We start from the raw sequence: 19,586 nt of genomic DNA, 5'->3' as shown, positions 1-19,586 counted from the left end.
GTTGTCTTTAAATTTTTCCAGAGTTCTCTTGGATTATTTTTGTTTCATTCTATTCATTGCACGTAAAATCTTTCTTTCTTCACTCTTATTGGTTCTTAGATTTTTATATTTATTCCGAATAATTTCACTATTTTTCTTGGCACCTTTTTTGTTAAAGTTTGTTCTTTGCTGGATTTGTCTGAAGTAATTTTTTGGTACGTCCAGGCAGTTGAAACCATTGGAAGTCAATTCAAAGCACTTCCAGGTAGTTGAAGCATCAATTACTTCCAGGGAATTACTTGCAAGAAATTTCAACTCCCTGAACGAGTCACTTGAGTTCCAAGTAGTTATTAATCAACTTTCCAGGCATTTGAGGCTATTTTGAAATAATTGAGGTGAATTTTTGGTACGTCCAGGCTATATAACGAAAGGAAGGAGGCAAATTTGCAAAATCTCAAAAAAACTGGCAATTTTTTCGAATTTGTATTTTGACAAAATTTTGAAAAATTTGCTAATAAAAAAAAAAGATTCTAATGATTTTTTGCAAAAAAATATATATTTCTTAAATTCAATTTTTTCCTTTCTCTAGCAAATTTAGTATTAAAAAAAACTAAATTGAAAAAAATTTTAAAAACGTTAAAGTTCGAAATTAACTTGGGAGACTAGTTTTTAAGTAAAAAAAAGTAAAATTTCAAATTTAGTTTTAAAGGATAATTCTAAAAAACACAAAATATCCCTAAATGAAAGTTTAAAATTTTCAAAATTAAAAATTAAACTGAATTTTCGGAGCTTATTTCAAAATCCTTTTTTTTCTAAATTAACTTTTCAAAATTTACCTTGGAGGCGAATATTCGAGTAAAAAAATTAGATTTTCCAAACTTCAAATTTTTGGAATAGTCACCCGATTAAGTTTCAAGTAGTTGAAGTCAACTTTACAGGCAACTTTTACACTAATTGTTATTTTTCGGTCTATCCACATTGCTGACACTATTGCGAGTCACTTTTCGGCAATTCTAGGCAGTTAAAATAATCAATTTCTTCCGAAAAATTGCCTAAAAGAGTCACTTAAGTGGAATTGCTTGGAATAAGCTTCAATTGCCTGGAAAATAGTCACAAGAGTTCCAAGTAGATAAAGTAATTTTTCCAGGCATTTAAAACAATTTTGAAGTAACTGAAGTCATACTTTGGTACGGCCAGGCAGTTGAAAGCGTCAATTTCTTCCAGAAAATTGCTTGGAAGTAGTTTCAAATTAATATCAAGTTAATATCAACTTTTCAGGCATTTGAATTTTCCTGGTATTTGAGTACGTCCCGACTATACAATAGATCAAATTTTCAAAATCTCAAAATGCCCATTTTCTGAAAATGTATAGATGTTTTAAAGTTGTATTTTATTTTGGAAAAATTTTGAAAAGGTGACCAATAAAAAAAAAACAAAACTTTTGTGGATTTTAATTTTTTTGTAATTTTTTTTTCTATGTTTATACAAAATATTCAAAAACTGCCTATTTTCTCGATTTTTTTTTTATTTTGGCAAAAATTTCAAAATTGCTTAACAGAAAAAAAAGATTTTTTCTAAATATATTTTTCTTTTAATTATGAATTATGAGTAGTTACTAATCATTTTTCCAGGCATTTAAGGCTATCTTGAAATGATTGAGGTGAATTTTTGGTACGTCCAGGCTATATAAAGAAAGGAAAGAGGCAAATTTGCAAAATCTCAAAAAAACTGGTTATTTTTTCGAATTTGTATTTTGATAAAAAAGAAACTTGCCAATAAAAAAATTGATTCTAATGATTTTTTGCAAAAAATATATTTTTTTTAAATTCTATTTTTTTTCTTTCTCTAGCAAATTTATTATTAAAAAAAAATGTTGTAAGTAAGTAAAAAAAAGTATGTTGTTAAATTTTTCAAAAGTACCTTTATTTAAAAAAAAACTATTTGGTATAGGGGTTCTTGTAAAATAATTGATCCCAAAAGCCTCTTGAGAAACATCTTCACTCAATATGTTACTAATCATAAGTAATCACAAAATATTTATTGAATTTCTGTGCAATGTCAGCCTTCTATGTGCAACTGATACTATCAAAAATTAATTATTCATTGGACATATGTTGTTTTTAAATTTTCCAGAGTTCTTTTGAATTATTTTTGTTTCATTCTATGCATTGCACGTAAAATCTTTCTTTCTTTACTCTTATTGGTTCTTAGATTTTGATATTTATTACGAATGATTTCACCATTTTCCTTGGCACCTTTCTTGTAAAGTTTGTTCTTTGCTGGATTTATCTGAATTTTTTAGTACGTCCAGGCAGTTGAAACCATTGGAAGTCAATGTCCAGCACTTTCAAGTAGTTGAAGCATCAATTAATTACAGGGAATTGCCTAGAAAAAGCTTCAATTGCCTGTAATAATCACTTAAGTTCCAACTAGTTAAAGTCAGCTTTCCAGGCATTTGAAGTAATTTTAATAAATTTGAAGTAATTTTTTGGTTTGCCTTGTCAGTTGGAGCTATTGGGAGTCATTTTCCATGCAGTTGAAGCATCAATTTCTTCTAGGGAGTTACTTGCAAGAAGCTTCAACTCCCTGGACTAGTCACTTCAGTTCCAAGTAATTATAATCGACTTTCCAGGTGTTTGTGGCTATTTTGAAATAATCTAAGTGAATATTTGGTACGTCCTGGCTATACAAAGAAAGGAAGGATTTTTTGGAAATTAATATATATTTTTTTTTGTATTTTGACAAAATATTGAAAAATTGGTCAGTAAAAAGAAACAGATTCTAAAGATTTTTTGCAAAAAATTAATATTTCTTAAATTCAATTTTTTTTCTTAATATTAAAAAAAACTTTAAAAAAAGCCTGGAAAATAGTCACTTGACTTTCAAATAGATAAAATTATTTTTTCAGGTATTTGAAACAATTTTGAAGTAATTAAAGTCATACTTTGGTACGGCCAGACAGTTGACACAATTAGGAGTCATTTTTCAAGACTTTCAGGCAGTTGAAATCATCAATTTATTCTAGGGATTTGCCTGAAAGAAGTTTCAACTGGCTGAAATAGTCACTTGAGTTCCTAAAGTTAAAGTCAACTTTACAAGCAGTAGAGACTATTTTGAAGTAATTAAAGTTATTTTTCATTTCTTCCAGGCAGTTGAAGTGATCTGTTTTTTCCAGAGATTGCCTGCCCATTTTTTTGAAATGTACGGATAAATTTATTTTTTTCTGATTTTCGCAAGTTTGAAAAATTGCCCAATAAAACAAACAATAGGGATTCAAGAGATTTTTTCCGAAATTTTTACAATTATTTTTTCAAGCAATTATTCTTTGTTTTATTGGGCAATTTTTGAAACTTGTGAAAATCAGAAAAAAATTAATTTTTCCGTATATTTCAATAAAATGGGCAGTGTGCAATAATGTAATTTTTTTAAATTACATTTATTTCTCCAAAACTGTGTATTTAATTATTATAAGAATCTGTTATAGAAGAATTATAAGAAAAAAATCCCTAAAATCGGGTTTTTTTTGTGTATTTTTGATAAAGTAATAATCATAAAACTTGAAGAAAAAACTGTAAAAATCTCAGAAAACTGGCTCAGCAAAATTTTCTCAAGACGTATGGAGTTTTTTTAAATTTTAAGTCCTTTATACAGATTAAGTTACTACCGTTTTTTTTTTTTTGGTTTTTTGCCAAAAAGTACTGCAAAAATGACCCAATAAAAAAAAAATTTAAGGTTAATGAAAATGGTTTTACTGTTAAAGGTTTCCTATAGAAAAAGCACATGAAAAAATTTCCTGGGATTTTTTTTAATTCCATATACATTTTTTTCTTCGTGTATTTTTGAGAAAATATTAATAATTAAATCTGATTTTTTTATACAATAAAGACAAATTTTCAAAATCTTAAAATACTGACCATTTTTTGAAATATATAGAATTTTTTTTTTGTAAAAAAAACCAACAAAAAATACGGTTCGATGGATTTTTTGAGATTTTTTTTTCTTTATATAGTTTCGACAAAGTATTAAGTATTAAATTTAGTTTTAATATGAGATACAACAGAAGAAAATTTTCAAAATCTAGAAGGAACTGGCTATTTTGTCGAAATGTGTAAATGATTAAATTTTTTTTTATCTGGCAAAATGCTGAAAAATTGGCCAATAAAAAGTATAAAGATTCAAGGAATTTTTTAAATATAATATTTATAATTTAATAATTTTAACGAAATGTTAAATAGTAAATTTAATTAATAAAGTCGTCATTAATGCTAAAAAGAGAGAAAGTGTAACAAGGTATGTCAAATAAAAATAAAACTGAAGAAATGATGACATCTTAGCCCTTATTAAGACCATCTTCTAGGTTACAAATGATACTATTTTGTTGCTGTATATATTTGGAATAACATCATAAAAAATTAGTCCTTTTTTATATTGCTTTTTATTCATTGTCAGTTAATTTTTTTACAGGTTTTGTTTAATTTTTTATGTTGTTATTAAACAGATTATTTATTTTTTGGTAAGAATTCACAAAGTTAACCAAAAACAATATAAAATTTCTATGGATTCTTTGAAAGAAATTTTTTTTCGTGTATTTTTAATTGAATTTTAATATCCATGCAAGAGAAAAGAACATAATATAAATCTGAGAAATTCTTATTAATTTTTTACTTTAGCAAAAATTTACAAAGTTAACCAATAATAAAAAACATATAAATTCCATGGACATTGTTGAAAAATATATATATTTTTTTCATTTTATTTTTCTGTAATTTTGACAAGAAAACTCGTCATGTTCTCAAAATCTATCGATCTAATTAAATTATTTTTTACTTTTTGTTTTATTTATTTAGTTTAAATTAAATATAAAATTTAATTTTTTATAAAATTCAAAATATCAAAAAAACTGGTTATTTCCTCTTAATGTATGGATAAGTTCAAGTTTTTTTTTTTTTAATTTTTAAAACTCCCTCGAGGAAAAAGTAAGAAAACCCCAATTTGATTTCCACATAATAGAATTTAAAAAAAAACACATTTTAAAAATAAGCAATTTCGACCTGCAAAAAAAAGTTTCTTATTCTATTTTTGCTTCTATGACAATTTCAAATTAAAAATAGGAACGTATGTAACTGGGATCGTGTCCCCTCAAAATGCACTTTTCGACATCATAAAACAGCAAAAAATAGAAAAAAAAGTGAATAAAATAGTACAGCACGGCCTAAAACAAAATGCATAATCGCGTTAAACGAATTTGCTGTCATGTCCTCTCGAAAAGCGCATTTTCATCGAATGGTTAAACAGTAAATTTGTTAAACCCACCGTTTTGTAGTTGTTGCGATGCTGAAAATTGCCGTATTTTAAACCTTTTATTGACTACGCGAATAGATTTGGGGGACATTTGCCAGTAGTAGTAGCAAATAGCAAACCGGCCTTTTTTTTTCAAATGTATAAATTAAATCGGTAATTGTATAATGGGAAATTCTCGTATAGAAGGAGATTAATTAATCCCGGATAACATAGATAATAAAAGGCTCGTATAAAATCTCTTCACGTCCGCAAGTCCATTTAATAAACTGAGGAGTTCCTATATAACGTATTATAACAAGATGGCCTCTCATTAGTAAAAGCCCTCCGATGACCGCATTTGCCAAAATGAAATGTGAGGGAAATATGCCTCGGGGGTTCGGTTAATATAATGCGTGGCCACATATAAATGTGACCCCATGTTTTTCCAGAAATTGGACGAGTCAAGTGGGATAATAATTTTTTTCTTTTGCATCAGGAATTTATGGGAATTCATGCATTTTATTAAGGGAAAGCTTAATAAAGAAGAATAGGCATAGGATAAGTGCGGGATAGATGGCTTCCTTTTTTAAAAAATGACATAAAATAAAAACCCAAAGGTTAATCAAACCAAAGAAAAAAAATTGAACATAAGCATTTATTCCAGTTAACGTCAAAAGTAACATTTAAAGAAAAACTAAAAAATCTAGCTCTGCAAACAGTTTTAAAAAAATAAGCTGAATGGGCCAACTCTCCCAGGTGCTAAGGGTTAGTTGGCTCACCCATACTGGGTGAGACGGCCCATTAAAAAAATTTAATTTAACATCGCTTTTTTGATTAAATTTTTCCACATAGGTCACAGAGATTCAAATATTTAGAGCAGCTTTCATGGAACCAACTTGTCCAGTGAATACATTAATCCAGTCATCAGTTTTAGTTGTGAGTTATGTATATCTCGCCACATCCAAGGCATTTTGTAGAATCTTCTTGTGAGCAATCCTCAGATTCGGAAACATAGTCGTCTTTATTTAATTTAAGTTTTTTCGCTCTTGGTTTTTGGGTGGTTAGGTTTAATTTATTTTTCCCTTTTATGTTTCTAGTTTGTTCCTTTACACATGAATCATTTGACCCATCATCATTATTTTTTTGTTTTTGCTTGTTTATAATCGTCGTATTTTTTTTAATTTCTTTTTTCTTCTCTTTGTCCTTCTTACGCGCGTTAGCCAATTTTTGTTTTTGAATATTTTCTGGAGATGTTAGGACGCAAGCTACCTGTTTTGCTCTTTTTCATGCATTTTCAATATTAGCTGATGTGCTTGGAACAGGCGAAATGATTCACTTTTTCTTCTTTAAGCATTTAGTAATTAAATCTACGATTTAATGTTGTGTCAAATTACATGAAGAAGAAAAATTATAATTAAAAAAATATATATAATTTTTGAATAAATCCTTGGCATATTTTTTTATTGCCTTACAAATTCTTGCAAAATTAAAAAAAAAATATCCATAGTTTTCGAGAAAAAAGCCAAGAATTTTTTGATATTATGAAAATGTTCTTCAATTGTATAAAGAAATTAAATTTACTTTGAAAGAGAGTATTTCAGGTTTAGGGCCTTAAATTAACCTGATTTTGTTCCATGAGGAACACCAATCTTTCGACTTTTATTTAGGCCATCTTCAATCTACAACTTAATAATTAATAAATATATGGTTAAAGATAAAAATATGATATTAATTTTACTCCAGGCAACCGGGATGTTTTTTTTATATTTTCTAAGGTCTTATGTAAAATATTTAAATCCATTTTCCAAGGTAGTTTAAGTAAAATTGCAATTTTCAGGTATATGGAGCCATTTTTATTGTTTTTTAGGCTTCGGGGGCAATTTTTTATATTTTTCATGTATTTTATGTATCCATTTTTTTATTTTTGAAATTTTTTATACTTTCCTAGCTTTTTCACTAGTTTTTCTTTCAGGCTTTCCCAATATTTTGTTCACTATATTCCAGGTTTTTAGAGGAATGTTCAGTCTTATGCAAAATATTTAAAGCCATTTTTCCAGGCACTTGGATATATTTTCAGGCATTTTTTCATCGATCAGGAATTTTGAAATATTTTTTATAGTTTTTCTGGATCTAGTTCTTTAGGATAATTTTTTGATCATTTCCAGGTATTTGGGGTAATTTTTTATATTTTCCAAGTATTTTGATAATTTTTCAATTTTATTCCGAGCAGTTGGGATACTTTCTATACTTTCCAAGTGTTTTAATTAATTTCCCTTTTTATTCCAGGCATTTAAAGTGTTATTTTAGACCTTTGGAATATTTTTATCAATTCTTGAAAAATTGCAAATAATCATTGATGTATTTTAGGAATTTGGATTAAATTTTTATGTCTTTTCAAGTTGTAGGCGTAATTTTTCATATTTTCCAAGAAGGTATAAAAGCTATAATATATATTATATATTAAGCCTATACTATATATTAAGCCTACAAAAATTCTGCAAAATTCCTGGAAGATGTAAAAAATTCAGATACCTGGAATGAAATAAAAAATTACATTAAACGCCTGGAATACGTACAAAATTTTCCTGAAAATCTGTAAAAATTTTCAATGCAACTTAAGGAAAAATAATGTAAATTGCCTGGAACACCCTAAAAATCGCTGAAATAATTTGAAAATATGAAAAATTGTATAAAAATCCTAGAAAATAATAAAAGTTTTATGAAATTCTTGGATTCTGGAAAAATACATAAATAATTGAAATATCTGGATGACAATAAAAATTACATTAGATGCCTGGAAGACCATCAAAAATTTTAGTTAAATACTGGGGTGTATACAAAATTAGGTGAAATGCCTGGAAGAAATAAAAAATTATCTTAAAAAAATTAATATTTCGCATAAATGTAGATGACTATGAAGTATTTTTTTTACATATATTACATGGAAAAAGAGTTTTTTTTAAGGGAATTATTAAGACGTGATATTTGGTATGCAAGTGAACTCATTGGGCCCCTAGAATTTAGTCAAAAATCTTTAATACAAGAGAAGTTAGCTCCTAATAGAGTCAATACACGTAAAGAATAATAAAACTACTCTACTTTGGTTAAATAATATTTGGTACATAAGTTGGTCATAAAATATTGTTGTACCATCTTTAATAGTAATTTTAACTTGATTTTTAAATGATTTATTGTTGATATATTGATTTCGGGAGATTTTATAACTTTTATATTATTATCAACTATTTGACTCTTCCTTATATGTTTTATGGTAAAATAACCAGTGTTTGATTTTTTTTCTAAAAATTCCAACAATCGTTTTTTATCTCTATTCCAGAACCGAACTTCGTGGGTTCCTTCGACATCGGCGACTCGGTGCTGTTCTTCTTCAGAGAAACCGCCGTCGAGTACATCAATTGCGGCAAAAGCGTCTACAGTAGGGTGGCCCGCGTTTGTAAACGCGACACTGGTGGCAAAAACATCCTGACGCAAAACTGGGTTACGTACCTTAAGGCCAGACTGAACTGCTCCATTCCCGGAGAATTCCCGTTTTATTTTAATGAAATACGTAAGTGATTTTATTTCCCTTTTAGGGGCAAAAAGAATTTTTCAAATTGGATGTTTAGGTAAAAAGTTATTAGGAGTTTAAAGGTGGAGCGAGAATATCGAACAGTTGTTTGCTCAGAGCGTTATGATTTGCGCCAGTTTGATTTGTGTTTAGTAAGGCGTTCAGGGAATGTTGGATCGAATCCTGTTTGGGTTATAAGAAATGTTTTGACACTTTATTTTTTTATTTTATTAAACATTAACAAAATTGGTATGGTATATATAAATACATACTATATATGCTAGAAATCTTCTATAGTAAAACCTATAAAAAATTAAATTCATTACTGTCTGGCAGTCTTAAGATAAGCAACGATAATTTTGCTCACCTTTAAATAGTAATTTTTAACTAAAAAGAGGCTAATTGAAAAGTGTGCTTTAGTTGTTTAGTGTACATAATCTCCCTGGCTTCTATATACGTGATTTGTGAGTACTAACTTTAACCATTAAATAATCCACAAGTATGTCTTTATTACACGGTATATAAATTCGCACCTAACGTCTTATTACTGATAATATACCAGGGTTATTGGATATAGATGGAAATGGATCTATACGGATTGATCCAAAAGTTGGTTGGACACTTTAACTTACTATTGGCTGGTAGGTCAACAGATTTAATTTGTTTGACATTGTTGAAAAGAAATTTTAATGCTGGTTTGATATATAAAAGTGAGGTTAGCTGAAGGTGAAGAGGTGATTGACAAAACTTTCTCAAATATAATATTAAACGTCCCCCTGTATATCTAAATTGACGTGTGTTTTTTTCTGACACAAGTTATCAAGGGTGGTTTGTTTTGCAATGAAAGCACTTTATTCTCAATAGTGTCAAATTAAAAATATTGTAAAATGCTATAACTGCATTGTCTCAAATTTTTGGTTTTGGTATATTTATTAACCGTATATGGTCAAGGTATATTTATTAAATTGTTTTAAATTAAATTTATTAAATTCTGTTTACAAAAGCTAGAAAATTTTGGCATTTAAGAAAATTGACATGGGATTTACATATCTAGTTTTTATTACACCGCAAATATTTGATAAAATTTCTCTGAAAAATCACTGTTTTTCGTCCATATTATCTAATCTTATAACGCTCTTTTTATTCTAAATATATATATAAAAAATTATATCAAATTTAAATAAACAGTGCTAATAAATTAAATATTGAATATATATTTTCTACAAAAACATTGTTTTTCATCAACAAAACCCTTACCCCCCCCCACCCACCCCAAATATTTGCCCAGTAGGAAATTCTTTTGAAAAATCACCGATTTTCGACGATAATATCCAATATAAAGGCATTGTTTTTGTATTAAATATTTATTAATATACGTATATATAATTATATCAAATTTAAATAAACAAACTGTATTATTAGATTAGATATTAATGATAAAATCAGCTGTTATTCATGCGTATTATTTTGAAAAACAATGATTTTTGAAAACAATTTCTTACTGGTAAGTTGTGTGGGGTGGGTGGGGGGCTAAGGGTTGTACTGATGAAAAACAATGTTTTTGCAGAAAATATAGATTAAATTTTTAATTTAATAGCACGATTTATTTAAATTTGACATAATTTTATATATAAATATTTTGTATAAAAACAGCGTTATTAGATTGGATAATATAGACGAAAAACAGTGATTTTTTAGATAAATTTCATAAAATATTTGAGGTGTAGTAGTAATCGAGTTTAAAAACTAGATATATAAATCCCGTGTCCATTTTCTTAAATGCCGAAAATTTCCAGCTTTTGTAAACAGAACCGTATATGATATACGTACATATATTCTACACTTTAATAATTATACCTTGACAATATACGGTTGATAAATATACCAAAACCAAAAATTAACTAAAAAATCATTGAATAAATATATATTTAACCTAAATAATAATATGTGATATGTTGCTTGGGCATGTACACTTTAAACCCAACTTTCACTCAATTTTCTTACAATTTCCATCCAAAAAAACCTCCCTCCTCCTTTAAAGCATCATCCAGAAATGGGCATTCCGTGGATTGTTTTGATTGTGCCCGAACGTCGTTCCTGACGAAAGGAATGTCCGTTCTACTTGCACTAGAAACGATTATTCTAAACGATTTAAACGTAAAGGGCCCCTGGGGGCTCCCAAAAGCCTTCGGGAGCATCGAGTAAAATGCATTTTAAAGAAAACTTTTCCTTTTCTCTCTCTCTCTCTTGTCTGGATACAAACTGGCATTTTCCGAAAAGCTCTTTGAGGTAAATAGCTCCGCGTTCCGGGCATATAATGTTCTGTAACAATGCAAATCCGTGCACATATCGGCCCCGTAAATGGCGCCAAAGTGTTTTGACTGCGAACAGATTTTTTTTTTCTTCTTCACTTTTCCTTCTGTCAAAGATGATGTTTCCCAAAAGGGTATTTAATCGCCGATATTGCACCTTATCTCGGGGGTGTATTACGGAAATGGGCGTTTTAAAAAGTTATCTGTTCAGGTTGACTGCATTATTTTTTATGGAATGCCTCTGTAAAATGAGCACTAGAAGGGGTTTTTCTATCCTGAAGTCTTTATAAATTTGCTAGATAATGGTAACAATAAGGCACTGAGTCTTGTCAAAAAAAACTGGTTGTAACTGAGAATATGTTGGTTTTAAAAAAATGGTTCATATATTAAATCAATCTTTGGAAATAGCCGGTTTTTTAGGTAAGAACTTCATTTTAGTACCTTAAAAAGTTTTGAAGTAATCCTTAAGAAACTAACTGAAAAAATTACCCTCTAAGCAAAACTGTTCTAGTTATCCCAATTTTTAACCTAAAAACAACCTTTTTACACGTAATTATTCTGCAAAGTACCTCCTATAATATTCTAGACGAATTATATAAATATCTCAAATATTTTGGAAGTTATATAGAAGACTGTCCAATGATAATAAAAAAAATTTAATTCAATCCAAAAAAATCATGGTGGGTATTGGGTCTTGGCAGGCAAAACTAGCTGTAACTTAGAAATTATTGCACCCACAAATGGGTTCATATACAAAATTTTTCCTTAGAAAACGTCTTTTATTAAGTAAAAACTTCATTTAGTTCCCTCAAAAAGTTTGCAAGTAATTCTTAAAAAATTGGGAAGCTAAGTGAAACAATTACCCTCTATGTAAAATTGTTCTAGCTAAGCTAATTTTTAACCTAAAACAACCTTTTTGCACACAAATAATCTGCAGAGTACCTCCTATAATATTCTTGAGGAATTATTTAAATATCTTAAATAGCTTGGAAGTTATATGGAAAAGTGTCCAAGAATAAAAAAATATATAATTTTACAGTTTGTTCTAAAAACCTCAAATCTGGTGGGTATTGATAGTCAAAACTGGGTGTAACTGAAAAAGTATTAGACTCACAAAAATGGTACATATATGAAACTATTACTTAGAAAACATTGTTTCTGTAAAAACTCCAACTAAGTAAAAAGTGATCCTGAAGCATGTGAAAAATAAGAAAAACACACTGGTGATTTATCATAATAAATAACTGCTTTCCCGGCTATTTATCTAAAATAAAGTTTACCAAACTGATAAATATAATTGTGCCAAATTTATAGATACTGTTTGACTTGTTACTCACTTAAGTAATATAGAAACAGTTCATGAGCCGCATTTCAGCTTCCTTGATGGATATCGTTGACTTTTTTAACTAAAATTGAGTATAATAATTCATTCTTGTCCATTTTGTCCCAAAACTATGAATATAGTTCTAGAATAGACGTTAGATCATTGAGTTTTCATACTATTATATTGCCAACTAAGGGTTTATACAAGGAACTTACTGATTTGTCATAAATTGTATTTAGAACAAAAAAAAACAATTTTATTGTACTTTACCGATTTAGACGCTTAAAAACTCGCATTATAACTTTTCTTTTCCTGAAATATTTATAGTAAAAAGGCTTTAACTTCATGATGGCTTAACTATGTAGATGCCAAAATATTCACATTTTTTGATACACTTATTAGGGTCATCAATCTGAATCCAAAGAAAATATTGATAGTCATATCTTCAATTAGTGACCTTATGAAGGAATAGTAGAGGTCTCACTATAGAATCCTGATGATTTGTTTCAAAATCAATTCAAAAATATTTGCCATAGCTGGTATCAGTAGAATAGACCTATAATTGGAGGGGTCATTAAGTCAAATTCATATAATGTGTCGAACGATACTTATTAATCTATTACTAATTGCGACCAAAAAAAAAATATCCGAAATTTTTCATTTATTTTATTACGTAACTAAACCAGAATATTTGTGATTTTTTAGAACCTGTGAAATTAGAAATTAGTGAATTCTCAGCTTAAATGTCTGGATTCTTATTATGTAGTAGATAAGGGATTCATTCTTTGTAAAGTGGTTTGGCAGAAACAAGCTACTTTTCAGCATATTTTCTCTCAGTATATTAATTATGCAAAACAGGTTTACTCCTAATATTGCACAGCAGTCTTTGATGCCTGAAAAATGTCAAAATGTCTTCAATTTTCTGACACTTTGGGATCAGAAAAAAAATTTCTTCTGCCTGGAAATAAATCATTCCTAAATATAAAAAATATTTTTTTTTTACCTTTATTTAGGTAAGTGAAATGGATTCTGATTTGTCGTATAATTATGAGCTATTTTATGGCGCCCTAGACAAAAAAGTTTAGAGATGGCAAATCAGGTGATCTTGCCGGCTAAGAGACTGGAAATTGCTTAATATGGGGACACTGAAACACGCATTATTTTTTTAAATGAAGGAAAACGTAGAAACTTGAAACGCTCGCTAATCTCGAACCTATAAAGTAGAATCGTCTTTTTTTTTGACGAAACACTTAGGTATTTGTAAAAAAAGTGCAAGTTTCATGGTTAATTAGGCTCTCATCTTCAAATATCTTACAAGTTATTGGATAAGTACTTTGGGACCTTAAGTAATATCTTAAGATTAGTAAATCCATCACTTAATGTAGTTGATTTTATTAAGTTAGTAGCACTAGCATTTAAAAAAAAAAACATTTAAATTACAGTTTATTTTATTCATGCTCAAAAATCCCACTATTTTTTCGTGAAAAAATTATAAAAATATTCATAGTAGTTCTGACCTGACCTGAAGTTATGACCAAAAATGTTCGTTAGAAAATTAAAATCATAAAATTACAATTTGGTTCTAACACCTACAAATTTAGTGGCTTGTGTACCTTGGAGAGCAAAATGGCCTTTTTGCGGCCTCAGAAATGTTCGTATATGAAATTATTTGAAAATAAATTCCGTTTTTTATGTTTAACCTTTTTAAAAATATTCCAGTTAGTTTATAAAAAATATTTGCAATGAAAATCAAAAATTGGCAAAAAAAAGTAGCCTATTCAAAAATGCCCTAACGATCCAAATTTTTTATTTAGAATAACGTTTCTACACTCAATTTAACCTCAGAGATCTTACTATTTTGTTGTAAAAAAATTATGAAAATAATTCCACTGTTTTTCAAATTATGACTAAAAATGTACATCAAGTAAAAAAATTATAAAATTACTCAAAAAAATCATAAATCGCAATTTGATTTTAAAATCTTCAAATTTGTGTGACTTGCATGATAAAATCGCCTTTAACTCAAAAAGTTTTTAAGGCACAAAAAACTCAAAAATAATTGGACTTTTTTATGTGTAAAAAGAGTTTTTTTTTTAAGTTTTTTTTAAAGTATTAATACTTTAAAGAGCTTTTTATGGGTTTTATTTTTTTACACGAAAATGATGCCTCAAAACGCAAAAATTGAAGTGGTCTTTTTTGTTGAAAATTAATAGAATATATCAAAAAAACGACTTTTTTACAAAACAGTGGCGTATTCTTTTTTTTTCCGAAATATTTAACCCACATGTGCAGCAAGTCCGTGCCTGGTAACTGCTTAGAAAATAATATTTTTTTTTTTAAATTTCTTCGAGGCAGTTGAGACCATAGAAAAATTTCAACACTGCTTTGCCTGAAAAATGTCAAAATGCTTTCAATTAAAGAGAAAAAATGGAAATTTCCAATAAATAAATACTGACTGGATTCTTCCAGGCAGTTGAGATCGGAAAAAAACATCAACTGCCTGGAAGGAATAAAAAATTTCTTAAAAATTGAAAATAATAAACTGCCCAAATAAGCAAAACATTGTTGTAAAATTGAAAATTTAATTGGTCTAGTTAGAAAAATTAAAAAATGTGGGCATCGTATTTATTTAAGTTATGCATAATTTTGCCGCATTTTCAGAACATAAATATGTAATAAAATTGCTTTGATTCGAAAAATTGGAATTTTTTAATAAAAAAATGATGATTTGTTTCCTCCAGGCAGTTGAAGCCAAAAGCGAATAATAATGATACTATTATTTGATTTTGTTCATGAAATTCCTTAACTAAAAAAAACTTCAACTGCCTGGAAGAAATAAAAGATTTTTTTTAATTAAAAATCATTTTTTCCGAAGTTGATCCGGTTTTTTCCCAGGCAGTTAATTAGCACTACTTAATTTTATATTTTCCTGGCAATTAGACTAATTTATTTATCATTGCAAGCTAATATATTTTTTTTTTATTTCAACTATCTGGAACTGCTTGGAAGTAGCTGAAAACTGACTCAATACACTATGTACTATTTAAATGTCTGACAAAAATACAAATTAAGTTAGATTGTGTTGAAAAAATGAAAATTGATTGTAGCATCCTAGAAAACAACAAAAACCGATATGATTTCATCCAGGAGGTTGAGGTCATCCCTGGATTTGACTGATACTTCGTCGAGATATTTTTATTCAATTTTTCTTTGAACTAAATAAAAACCCAACCCAAGTTGCTTGGACAAAAATGGAAACCGACCTGCATTGTCTGAAACATGAAACCATAAGACAGCAGAGCTCTATTTCAATACTCAATAAATAAAACAGCAACATCATGTTCACATTACACTAATGGCAAATCGTGGCCAGGAGAGACTCGGCATTATCAGCAAAAATAATAGATCGTAGTAGCAGATAGATAAAAACTGACTTCAATTTCCTGGAAGTAAGTGAAAACTAACCTCAAGTGCCTGGACGAAATGAAGACTGACCTCAACTGTCTAAAATAAATAAAAACCAACTCCGAGTTCCTGGAAGTAAATGAAATCTAACCCAATTTCTTTGGATATAAAGGAAACTAATCTTTAATAACTTAAATAAATGAAAACTAGCTTTACCTACTTAAAGTAATTGAAAACTGACTGAACCTGATTTGCCTGGAAGTAAATAGTTAATTTTCTTTCAAACTGTTGAGGCTAGTTTCAATTGCTTTAAAGTAACGGAAGAAGTGGTTCATTTTAAACTTCAATTTTTTTCAGCAAATTGTGGTCAGTTTTTACTCTTTCCACGAATTTGGACTTAACTCTTCCAGGCAGTTGAAATCAGTTTCAATTTCGTCCATACTTTATGAGTCAAGGTTGAAATCATTTGACTTTTACTGCCGGAAAGAGGCATAGAATGATTTTAACATTAACTGACTTAAACTCTGACTGGATAAATTCATATATATTTCTAATTGCCTGGATAAAATAAAAATTGAGTCAAATTATTTGCATCAATGAAAAAACATACTTTAAATCCCTAGAAGAGATCAGGAATAATTACAGCCTCTTGGATGAAATCAAGTAAGTTTTTGTTATTTTCCAGTATATTGCGGTTAATTTTTATTTCTTCCAAACATTCTAATTTAATTCATATTGCTTTCAGAGACACTCAAATTGTTCATGATCTCTTCCAGGCAATCAAAGTCACTTCCCACCTCTTCCAGGCATTTTAGTTTATCAGTTAGTGGAAAAGATTCTAATTGAGCGCGAATTTTAGGTTGCTTCTTCATTTTCTGGGCAATTAAAGAAACTTCTATTTCTAATCAAAGAAAACCTTATGAAATTGAAGAAAATTCTATAGAGCGTTGCCACATAAGTGACTTAGCACTGAACGTTACAATTCTTCAATCAAATTATTAGTCATGAGTCAATTTTATTGCAGAAAGCATCCATCAAGTTATCAGGTAGTAAAAAAGGTTTTCATTTATCACTTTATTCAGTTAGGACTAATTTTCACTTCGGTTTAACAGTTAAAGAAACTATTAAATCTGGATTCAATTAGGGTGAAGACGATCCTTGTCTAATACTATTACAGCAGTTGCTCGATCCTCTTTTCTCTTATATAAGAGTTAAAGAAGTTTCTATGCAGCATTGCCAAGTATTACAACTCTACAATCTCATAATTAACTATGAGTAATTTTTATTGCAGAAAGCATCTATCGAGTACCAGGCGACAACAACAAATTCTACGGAACCTTCACCACTTCCACCAACGGTCTGATGGGTTCCGCCATCTGCTCCTTTACTTTGGAGGATATCCAGGCAGCCTTCAATGGAAAATTCAAGGAACAAGTAATAACATTACACCCCTGATCGATTTTAGACTTATTTCACGTGCTATTCCAGGCAACATCTTCTTCCGCCTGGCTACCGGTGCTGAGCGGACGTGTGCCAGAACCACGTCCAGGTACCTGCGTGAATAACACGGAAACCCTTCCAGATACTGTGTTAAACTTCATCAGATCTCACCCCCTAATGGACTCGGCAATAATGCACGAGCACGAGAAACCGGTTTACTTTAAAAGGGACGTTTTGTTCACCAGATTGGTGGTGGATAAAGTGAGGGTGGATATCGGCGGAGCCTATATCGATTATACCGTTTATTACGCCGGAACAAGTGAGAGATTCAACTTAAAGCACTTTGAGATGTTTAAAGTAATGATTGATTTAATTGCAGGTGACGGTAGGGTGCATAAGATCGTGGAATGGGTGAGCGAGCACCAAGAAGGCTCCTCGTCAATTCTTCTTGATATTTTTGACGTAACACCAGGGGAATCTATTCAGATTATGGAAATATCCAAGGAGCATAAGGCGCTTTATGTTGCCTCTGACAATAGGGTGAAACAGGTGGATTTGGTCATGTGCAATCGTCGCTACGATAATTGTTTGAGGTGCGTCCACGATCCTTACTGCGGGTGGGACAAGGACACCAACGTTTGCAAGCCATATTCACCAGGGTAAGTTTAATCACTCCAACAAACCTATACAGGGTGTTCATATGAAAACTTCCCACCAGGGATTTATCGAAAACAACTGTTTAAAAAAAAACGCCGAAATACGTCAAAAGGTTTGTCAGGGGGGACAACTTTCTAATCCAAAATTACTTCACCCCCTTTCACCTTCTGCCCCCCAGGGTCATCCCCTTAAAAATTTTAAATGGCAAGGGTATCGAGTAATAGCTTGTTTAAAAGGTCTTTCAAAGTCTTTTATTTTGACCTTTGATTTTTTTAAATCGGTCGATTCGTTTTCGAGAAAATTAGAAAAATCTTTGTTTATCTTAATTTGTTCAGATAATAAGTTTTTTTTTTTTTTTCATTTTGAACACTTATTTCAATAAGTGTTCAAAATGTTGTCCGTTTTTGACTAAACAATGATATAGGCGATGTTCAAATTCCTGACGGACATTTTCAAAAACATGTTGTGGGATATCATAGCAGCTGTCGATGATGCGTTGACGAAGTTCATCCAAACTTTCAGGTTGGGGAGTAAACACAATAGATTTCAAATGACCCCATAGAAAAAAGTCTAACGGCGTTATATCAGGAGATCTAGCAGGCCATTCTATAGGTCCCCTGCGCCCTATCCATTTATCTGGAAACTCGTCGTCTAGCCATTGCCGAATGGGAAGAACATACTGAGGAGGAGCACCGTCTTGCTGGAAATATATTTCAGCCTTGACAAACCTTTTGACGTATTTCGGCGTTTTTTTTTAAACAATGGTTTTCGATAAATCGTGGTGGAAAGTTTTTAAATGAACACCCTGTATATACCAACCAACAAATTTACTTGAATCCTTTAGATCTTATAAAAGAATTGCTTCTTCCAGGTTGCTCCAAGACGTATCAAATACCACAATAGACGTGTGCGACAGCAGCGTGGTGAAGAAGAAGATGATGGTCACCTGGGGGCAAAGTTTACACTTGGGGTGTTTCCTGAAGATGCCGGCGGTACTTTCTTCACAAACGATCACTTGGTACCACTATTCCAAAGAGAAGGGGCGCTACAAGATCCAGTACAGACCTGAGAAGTATATTGACACCTCGGAGCATGGTAAGTTGTGTAAAAAAAATGTCTAGTAGTAGTAAGTCTGAATGTGATCTTGTAGGATTGGTGATAATCTCGGTAACGGAAGCCGATTCTGGAAGATACGATTGTTGGATGGGTGCATCGTTGTTGTGCTCGTTTAATGTGACAGTCGATGCTCACCGGTGCTCTCCGCCCAGTAAAGGGAACGACTATCAGAAGATTTATTCAGATTGGTGTCATGAGTTTGAGAAGTACAAGTCAGCTATGAAGGTGTGGGAAAAGAAACAGACGGTGAGTTTGTGTTCGCATGTTTGGTGTATGTTGACCTTTAGATTCCAGATCTACTTTATGGATTGACGCGTTGAATATTTTGAAATCTCGATTTCACTAGTCGATTTTTTAAGCAAAAGTAGCAAGAAAAAAGGGGTCATTCGACTGGAGTTTCTCAAAAATTAAAAAAAATTGCTTTTTTGGGAGAACCGTTAAAAATTTCGAAATTTTAATTTCACTAATCGATTTTTTAGGCAAAATAAACAAGAAAAGAGGGGTC

At 30.1% G+C, this 19,586-nt stretch overlaps 1 protein-coding gene across 4 annotated transcripts in view; it reads left to right on the top strand.

Annotated features, from left to right (window-relative positions):
- LOC126736922 (semaphorin-2A) overlaps nt 1-19,586 on the top strand; it is a 713,174-nt gene that overhangs the window by 684,202 nt on the left and 9,386 nt on the right. For all 4 annotated transcript variants that reach the window (XM_050441559.1, XM_050441561.1, XM_050441558.1 and 1 more), the window contains 6 exons: nt 8,597-8,827; nt 17,160-17,302; nt 17,357-17,627; nt 17,688-17,967; nt 18,837-19,060; nt 19,116-19,327. In XM_050441559.1, coding sequence (XP_050297516.1) covers nt 8,597-8,827; nt 17,160-17,302; nt 17,357-17,627; nt 17,688-17,967; nt 18,837-19,060; nt 19,116-19,327 — 1,361 coding nt within the window. The remainder of the gene's footprint in view (nt 1-8,596; nt 8,828-17,159; nt 17,303-17,356; nt 17,628-17,687; nt 17,968-18,836; nt 19,061-19,115; nt 19,328-19,586) is intronic.

The sequence above is a fragment of the Anthonomus grandis genome, chromosome 5, assembly GCF_022605725.1.
Source record: "Anthonomus grandis grandis chromosome 5, icAntGran1.3, whole genome shotgun sequence".
Taxonomy (NCBI): Eukaryota; Metazoa; Arthropoda; class Insecta; order Coleoptera; family Curculionidae; genus Anthonomus; species Anthonomus grandis.
The sequence above is the reverse complement of the archived record's forward strand: the minus strand, read 5'-3'. Positions and strand labels throughout refer to the sequence as shown.